Raw genomic sequence first — 9,106 nt, 5'->3', positions numbered from 1 at the left:
AAACAAGTGTAAAAGATTTAGAGTTAATTCAAAGGCAAAGTAAGGATAAACTCTCATCATATGAGTTTTTTTCAAAATTTTAAGCGATCTTCCTCAAAATTTGATCAAAATTTACGAAAATCGTGACCTTCAATTTTAGTGATTTTGGGAACCTTTGAAAGACTAACCTAGGAACTTCTACCCCTTTGAGGGACTTTTGGGTACGGAAAAGGATACCCCTATGACTTGCACATTACCGGCCATCTGTTTTGTCCAAGTACAACACCCCCCGTGGTTTCTGTTAGCCATAAATCTCAAACATTTTAAGATAAAATATGTTACACTAGTGTTAATAAGGATTCATCATTTAGTGTGATGACCAAACCGGTGCTGAATCGGCTCCATACACATTGATTTCTCAAAACTGTGTCTCAAATTCTGTCGAAAAGCTTGTTTAGTGTTAGTGTGTGATCTAAAGAGAATTATGAAACATTTCGGGGAGAAATGAATCATTAGCGATACACTGTTTATGATACCCAGCACCATCATTAGAGCTACTTGGCGATCCACAGGATCTTTTTGTGTATAATACAACATCACCATCATGCTGAATAATACGCAAGTGATGAAAACGTTGTATAGGAATTTAACCGACTCGTTATAGACGCTTGGTAGGTTACGGCACCTGTATGCTTGATATCCACATAGGACAAGCAAGAGAAAATGGAATGGCAATTGCTGGACTATGAAAGCATCTGAGGAACAATATGTCTTACGGATGAGTAAATCTTTGTGTAGTATTGTTTCTACGGTAACGGTCTGTGTTTTAAACAGGGTCAATAAAAGCAAAGAGTTGATGAGTAGAAAGATTAGAATGACGAAAACTTGAGATGCTGAGACTTTGGCGAAATCGGTTCGATTCAAACGGTAATTTGATGCGAAGATTTGGTGAACTTTGTAAGTCTTGGTAACCATAAGACCAAGGTGAAGACTCTGTAAAAGCCCAATAACGATAGGTCGTACAACACATTTCCAATATGATGCTTCACTCAGAAACAATGAAGGTATCAGTGCAAATAGAGTAACGATTTTGAACATTTCTAAACTAAATAAAGTTGGATCTGAGCTCTTAACGATAGGAGTTTTCCAGTGAGTAATAAAGACAACGATCACGATCGAAGACAGAAATATACCTGCACAACATCCCGATAAGACGATGACAACCCGTTTTTCTTCTAAGGATAAATCTTTGTTTTGGTAGGGATCTTGACAAGAAATCCGGTCATTGTTGGATATCATTGGTAAGGGACATTTTCTACAAGACGAATTCCCTATGGTATATTTATAATAACCCTTTCGACAGGTAGAGCAAAACCAACCTTTAAACTGACTGAAGTTCATATTTGTGTAGATTCCGAATCGATTCTCATATCCTTTAGCACAGCTCTTTTTACCAGGGCATTTCAAGTCTGTTTGTTTCCATGAAGTATTGTCTAAGGGCCATTCATACATGCGTGTTCTTACTTGATTCATTGTAACCATTGTACTGGTATACCCTTCAAAGAGACCACGATTAGCATTGAGAAAATTTTGCCACAAATAATGCACGTAACATTCGTGCGATATCCCTATCCTATTTTTCTGAATGGCATAATAAAACTCTGTCAGTATACCAATAATGTCTAACTTAATGTCGTATTCATCAGAATATGGTACGCCAGGATTTAAAGATGTCAGCAACAGTCGATGATGATCGATAGTAAATAGGCCAGGTAATTGTGGATATTTGCCGAAGCTTTGTTGTACAAGCTTATTTAAAGGATCTCCTGGATAATTGATCCAGGTGCGATGGTTAAAGCTTTTTGGTGCAACTATTCCAGAGTATTCGATTTCCTTTAACAGGTCGTAAGCTCTCTGGTTATAACCGAGTATGATAACCAGGGATTCTTGGACTAAGAAAGAATCCACCAGCTCTTTCGGTGGTAGGATACCAGTATCGTTTATTAAGTTCACACAGAAATTATCCAAGTTGGAAAGATATTCAAAGAGTCTTTCAGAAAGGATTTGTAATTCTTGTGATTCTCCGTTGATATTTTCGTGCACGTTCAAGATGGTTACATATTTGGCAACCTTTAATGTTTCCACGAAAGTGGCGATTGTGGAGAATCCGAAATCCGGTGATTGAGGATAAAAGTATAAATTACTGACCGAGTTGATTTGACTTTTGTTTGAGTAAGAGCGGACTTTGATATTGAAGGAGGATGTGATAGTCACCAACATTTGTGTCAATTCATCGGGGAGATATGATAAAATGATACTTCGTCCATTCTGCCATACGTATGTCTTATCATAGACTCTATTTGCACATTTTTCGTATTTCCATGGGAAATAGTTCGTGTTATTATCAAGTAACAAGTCAGTCATTAGATGAAGTAAATTCTGTCGACTTTTACAAATAGTGAATTCTGTATAAAAGTTGACTGGAACTTGATATTTAGCAACCTCTTGGAACAATTCGGTCATTGTTTTGTTAATCCATTGCGATACGTTTCGTGAAATCTGTTCTTTGTTCGATTCAACAGCGATGTCCCCAGATGACGTATTGAGTGGACAATGCCAAAAGATACCAATAATTTGAATCTCATTGTGCTCCTGGCTCATAAAAGACGGAACGCCCACCAAAACGAGACTAATGGTTAGTAACCAATACGCTAACATTTCCACAAATTGTCGCTCACTCTTTAATAGAAATTCAACCAGGTGACAAAAGTTTTTTATGTGTTATTAAAACGAATTCAAAAATTCCGATGGAAATTATATTAATTTTCCAAAAAAACTAAAATAAAATTGAGCCCTTTATGTAAACGTATATTGTGTCTCAAATTACATTTAAAAAATTTAGTATCCTGCCCTTTATATATAAATTTTTTGATTGATAAAATCTTCCCGAACCCAAAATAATCCCTTTTTCACCTACCCACTATCACGACAGTATCAGAAACATATCAAATAAAAAGGCAGGTGCATGTAGATAATTATACATTGTAATTTTTTCATTTATCGATCTTAACATTACTGGTTGATCCTATAATTCCAAGCCAGGGCAAATTCTAAAAGCTGTTTAATCTGCTTATTTAGTGGCTTTAAGGGTTCTTAGAAAAACTGCAAATGCATATTTTTATTCTAAAGTAAATTTCATTCAAGCTTTTTTTATAAGAAGGGTGTTTTTCCAATTCATCATGAATATTCTTAACTTTTTATAAAAAATCATCCTGAAATATTCTTACAGCATTATTGCTGGGGAATTATTGGCAATTTAAATGTAAAATACTCTGAAAAGTGGGATTCTTAGGTTCAGTTGCCGAATTCCATGATGGTGGTATTCTTACAATATTTTAATTTTTTGGCCAATTTCATCATAAATATTCAGTTCTTATAAAGTATATCTTTATAAGAAAAAAAAGCGTGTAATCTCATCAATCAATATCGCTTAGTTAAAAATTAGTTTAAGCGAATTTTGTTCCTAGAATTTTCGGAATAGAAATTAATTTAACGGGCTTATAACCAGATTAAAACCAACTAATCGAGACGACTGATTAATAAATTAGAAGGTTGAGATTGCTCAATTTCTCCGAAAATTGTTCACACTTTTAATTTTCTGTTTTATGAAATTCAATAATCTATCTACAGCATAAATTAATATAACGAAAAATTAAAAATTCACATCTCTGTTTGAGGAAAACTATAGTCAAAATGAACAGGGCGGAAGAAAATAAATTTTCTACTTCCAGACACATTTCTACAACTACATAGAGAAATTATAAAAAAGGGAAAAGTTACTCCCAGTAACTGTAATTTTATTTCTATGCACAAGAAAGGGCTCATTACGTAAGAAAATTTTTAAGGCAACCAAGAACACACAGTAATAACCAACCGTTGTTATCCATTCATTCCCATGCTTTAGAATAAACAACTGTCAAATAGACCTTTTCATAAATTACGTCACGAATATCACTTGCCTCATATTCAAACAATTACCATGGTGATTATGTCCCTTGAGACATTAAATGATTTTTTTATGAATAGAAAGTAGTTCTGATAAAATCCACTGGCGGAATTAATCACCATGGCAATAATTTCAAAACGAGGCAGGTCATGTTCGTAACGTAATTTATGAAAAGATCTATCGACCTAGCTCGCCCATTAAGTTTCTTCAACATTTATTTAATATTGATCTTATGAACGTTAGACAGATACTTTTCTTACTTTTTTAACATCTTTTGGGTTTTGTGTCTGTATCACTGCCTCACTGAAAGTAAATGACATCGAATTTACTCGGGTCCGATAAAACTCGGAATAGAAATTACCTGTAAATGGATAGCTTCGTTAACGTGAACTTTTTTTTTTTTTTTTTTTTTTTCTTTATTGAAACAAAAACACGTGTACACTACGAACATATATTACAAAACATTACTTAAACATAAACTATAGTCCCTCCCCCCGCTAGGAACTAACGTTATATCGCCAGAGGTACTAGACTATGTAAAAAATAAATAAATAACGTGAACTTGCAGGATGGTGAAGGTTTCCTCAAAATTGTCATCAAATCATACGTTCAATATACGTTGAGCATTTTATTTTATCAACCAGGTCCAATTCTGAAAATCTTGAAATCTTCCATTCATGTGATTTACTTATAAATCAAAATGTGGGATATATCACCAACCAACCAAGTACCGTGAGGATCATTAAACATACTGGTTTCAGAGTCTGAACCAATAGGATACAAGTATTTAAGAGCTAATATTATAGCTTGCTCCACACAAGAGTCTATTTCTGGAAACAAGATGGCGTGCTGTTTTTTTACGAAGTGGTCTTAGGATTCAGCATCAAGATTCGAATCCACAGCTATTTCATCATCTATTCAGCCCATAGATAGCCAAGCCTGCTTGTCGTTAAATCAATGGAAACAATCGGAAGCAAGCACCGCATTACTGGTCCATCCATGTAAAATATATCATCCATATCTACCGTAACTTTCATCAGCCCCAGATCGAATCTCATATCTCTCTAGATATTATACACAACAAACAGAATAGATAGAATTGCCAGCACTGCAATAATAGATAGTATGAAACACCATGTGGTTAATGCTTTACGATCACATCGCACTTCTACTGTCTCGCCGTTTGCTTTACCAATGATCTTCACCGTAACCTGAATAAGGCGAAAGACAATATTTTAGTTTAATGAGTAAAATTGCAACACAGATTTAAGGCTTGGGTTTTTTTGCGCTGGTGCAATGCAACATGCTCCATCCCACCAACCTGAAACGCTTTATCGTGTCTCCACTCCACACCAACGCGGAAAAAAACTTATCGTGTCCCCAAGCTTTTACTCTAATTTTATAATTTATAATGTTTGCTCAGTCTCAGCTGTTTTTAGTTTTGTTTTTAGGGTTTCAGTCTCAGGCCATTATAGAAAATGCTGGTACAAGACCCTCAAAGGGGATTTAAATAATTTGTATCCAAAAATATGTCACTTTCCAGGCCTGGCGGAAGCGGGGAGACTAAGGAGACTTCAGCCTCCCCACTTAAACGGTTGTTCCACCGGGCTTTCTCGGGCTAAAATTTCCAGGGCTATTTAGGCTATTCGCAAATTACACCGTTGCAAAGACTAGTAATAGACAATTTGAAGAATACTTACAGCATCACTTTTTGATTTGGCAGGTACTACATCTTGATATTTCGGTGGAGCATCAATCAGAAACAAGTTTACCAGACTCTTATATTCTGGTGGTGGTGAAGGAGTTGCCGTTTGTTCTTTATTGCCAGTATCTAGCTCGTCATCATTCTCCACGTAACCTAGGTTCACAGTAACGTAAGGTAGATTCTGTACTGGCAAATTTGTCCTCAGTTGTTCTTGGTTATCCTCAATTGATGTGTCGCTGGAATTAAAAGTCCTAATAGAATCTGTAGTTACTGATGGGTTTTGCAAACGCATTGATTCGCATAAACATTCATGCAATTGAATTTCATTGTCATTATTTAAACTTATACTTTGAAAAATCTCATGTGCATTTATTGAAGCACTTGATGATGCCATATCACCATACATCCTTTCCTGTACTTTTCTACTACGACGAGAATTATCTGAAGTTGGTGATTGATCGTCTGTTCTACATTTTACCGTAAGACATCGACGATATGCAGTTTCTGAGGTTTCACAGTCTCCTGTAGGGCATGTGCAGCTCTTGGTTAATTCAGTGACCTCTGGCATCACATCAATACCACTGTGTCCTCTCAAAGCTTCGATATTCATTGTTGATTCCTGGTTATCTTCTGTACCCAGAGCTGGCCCCTCCATCTTTAGTTTACTTTGACTGTTAACGGTACGCGGTAGATATTTAACGGAAAAAGCAATTTAAAAAGATACTTATAAAAAGGATGTTTAATAAGTAGATTAAGCTTAAATCGTTTCAAAGTTGAATACAGCGACGGGTATCCAAATTTCTCTCTTTCCTTAGAGTCAGCATGTACAAGATACAAGTGTATATAATTTTTTCTTTCCTTCCTTCTTTCCTATTTCCTTTTAAATGTTAATTATTGGATTTTTGATCCTATCAATTTGACAGTGTCAATAAAATCAAATCGCAATGAATCAGCTCCGTATGCGGTAAATAATGATTGTTGCTCTTTCTCGAGATTAAATATCAAAACATCTAAACCTACCAACGAATGAATGAATGAATGAATGAATGTATTATTCTTTCAATAGTGCATCATCAACAACAGTCAGCCAACGCGTATAAAGTATCACTGATTTTTATTTCAAATCCTTCATGCTGACGATGGATAAAATTTTTAGATTTCCTTCTTTGTTTGTTTATTTGTTTCTTTGAAAATCATACTTGTATATTCACATTCCACGATCTTTTTATCATTATTGATTATTATTTTTTTAGATTCCGCTTTTATACCTAGTAAAGCATATATGAGATTGCAGTAATATGTAAATGTCAGCTTTTTTCGGTAGAGTAATTTTCAACAATTGTCACATAGGATGCCAAGGTTGGAAGAGCGCAGAGTTGTTTTATTCATATCTCCTAAAATAGAGATCTACTCTCCCCTTCCTTTGAATCCGTTAATTCGGGAATACCTCTAAGTCCATCTCTGTCATTTGTTTCAGTTTTAAACAATGTTGTTTGAAACACACTGAACATTTCAAATCTCATCCTATTTTTATCACGAAGACAATTGTGACATTTATCCAAAATAATCACATATAATGATAGATTGATTATGTAAAATAGTAAAGGCTTAGGGGAGGTATTTAACAATGACTTTTTATAAGAAACTTTGAAACTGGAGGCTAGTCTAGTTTATAGCATACTCAGACAATTAACCACAAGATCGTGCATGCTCTTTTTTGTGAGAACCATTTAACATTTGTTAGGGCTGAGCGCTCACCTGTTCTTATTTTTAGCACTTAGAGCCTCAAATTATTCTTATCTTGTTCTTATCTTTGGGTGAAAGCGAGGTATGTTATTCTTTTAAATCCATTTTCACTACATTTCATACATTAGCTTTTCTCAAGATTTAATCATTCCAGGCTCAGGAGTGTTCTCATTTTTGGTATTTTTAGGCCTTACTGTTCTTAAAAAATTGTTTTTATAAAAGAGAAAGAGTGTACAGCTATATTCTAGCTTCCATCAGCGAAACCTTTTAATGAACTAATCATCTCGAGCTATCGATTACCGCACACAACGTTGTTTCGATGTTTATCTAATGTTCACAACGTCTATAAAACGTTAGGTGAACGTTGAAACAACGTTGTGTCAGCTGGGATTGATTACCGCACACAATGTGGTCGGATTCATTTTCGACACTACAGACAACTTGCATCATCCCCTCTCAAAACTTAAATATCAGCTTTTCTGAATATACGAATGTTTTTCAATCTACATCAAAACAGACTAAACTAAGCAAGGCCGTTTACCGTTTAGTTATAATTGAAAACAACTGTTATTTAGGCACAGTTGAGTCTCTTTGATTCAAAGCTCTATTACACAAATGTCTCCTTAACTCTGAACAGGTTTTCTTGTCCCTTCAGTTAACAATGCCTTATAAACCTTACTCCATAGACCTCCATAAGTCGAAATTTCCTTGACCTGAAAAAAGTTGCATTCTCCGTGTGTGTTCGAGTTATGGAGACTCCATTGTATTACTTTGCAACCCTTTTTGATTAGAAAGTGCTTATAAGAAAAGTGTTTTAACATCATACATATATGTAATTCATGCAATGGAGCTATCTATAGCATCATGACATAAAACAAAAAATTAAAGAAACATTTGAATGACCTTTTCTTACGTAATATTGTTCATCTGTATGTAAGCTTCTATGCTTTGTGTGTGTGTTTGTTTGTAGTGGATCAGCTTTCAGATTATTCTTTTCTTCTTGATTTGTGTGTCCCACTCTGTATGCGAACTGCCACAAACAAGGATTGATCCACACAGATTAACATGTTTGCCCATGCAGGATATTGCTGCTAAAATGGAACGAGAGAAATGAATACACGTTTTTTTTATATAAGGAACACGTTTATAAGGAACTCGAGGCTGAAAATGGTCCAAAAAATAAGGAATTGTTTAGGAACTGCTCAGGCTGAGAATAAGAAAACAAGTTTTAAGGAACAGTAAGAGATGGTTATCCAAACTTAGCAGCTATGTAAATAAAGAACTCGATAAGGAACTTTGAGGCTTAAATTTCTTTGGAAAAATAAGGAACTCCAGGCTCAGAGCAAAGTTAAGGTTCCTTATAAAAAAAAGACGTGTAGAATGAAATACAGATACTTTAACATAAAGTTTTAAAATGAACGAATTGACCTTCGATTCGTGGAGTTTGTTTTGCCAGCCCTGAAATCTACAGTGGCCCCTGACGCAATTGATATAATGAGCATGTACACGTTTTTTCTTTTATTAGAACCCAGTTTATAAGAACATTGAGGCTGAAATTCGTCGAAAAATTAAGAACATCGTAAGAACATGCCCAGCCTCAGTTTGAAAAAAAATGACAAGAAACGACAATTTTTTCCTCTTTTCAAGTAGTTTTAAACAAACTTAGGAAT

The 9,106-nt window shown here is 34.9% G+C and overlaps 2 protein-coding genes across 3 annotated transcripts; both read right to left on the bottom strand.

The window, feature by feature from the left end:
* Nucleotides 1-77: 77 nt before the first annotated feature.
* LOC136820141 (uncharacterized) lies at nt 78-2,822 on the bottom strand. Its single transcript, XM_067076381.1, has one exon. The coding sequence runs from the start codon at nt 2,695-2,697 to the stop codon at nt 343-345; it is 2,355 nt and encodes a 784-aa protein (XP_066932482.1). The 5' UTR covers nt 2,698-2,822; the 3' UTR covers nt 78-342.
* A 1,752-nt stretch (nt 2,823-4,574) lies between these two features.
* Nucleotides 4,575-8,365, bottom strand: LOC136820142 (uncharacterized). Of its 2 annotated transcripts, XM_067076383.1 has the most exons (3): nt 8,350-8,365; nt 5,686-5,926; nt 4,575-5,196 (listed from the first exon to the last, which is right to left on the bottom strand). In XM_067076383.1, the coding sequence occupies exons 1-3, from the start codon at nt 8,361-8,363 to the stop codon at nt 5,050-5,052; spliced, it is 402 nt and encodes a 133-aa protein (XP_066932484.1). In that variant the 5' UTR covers nt 8,364-8,365; the 3' UTR covers nt 4,575-5,049. The 2 variants fall into 2 exon arrangements, with proteins under 2 accessions (XP_066932484.1, XP_066932483.1); XM_067076382.1 differs by lacking the exon at nt 8,350-8,365 and having other exon boundaries at nt 5,686-6,823.
* Nucleotides 8,366-9,106: the final 741 nt, after the last annotated feature.

Source organism: Clytia hemisphaerica, unplaced genomic scaffold, assembly GCF_902728285.1.
Source record: "Clytia hemisphaerica strain Z4C2 unplaced genomic scaffold, Clytia hemisphaerica genome assembly, whole genome shotgun sequence".
In the NCBI taxonomy this organism is placed as follows: Eukaryota; Metazoa; Cnidaria; class Hydrozoa; order Leptothecata; family Clytiidae; genus Clytia; species Clytia hemisphaerica.
The sequence above is the reverse complement of the archived record's forward strand: the minus strand, read 5'-3'. Positions and strand labels throughout refer to the sequence as shown.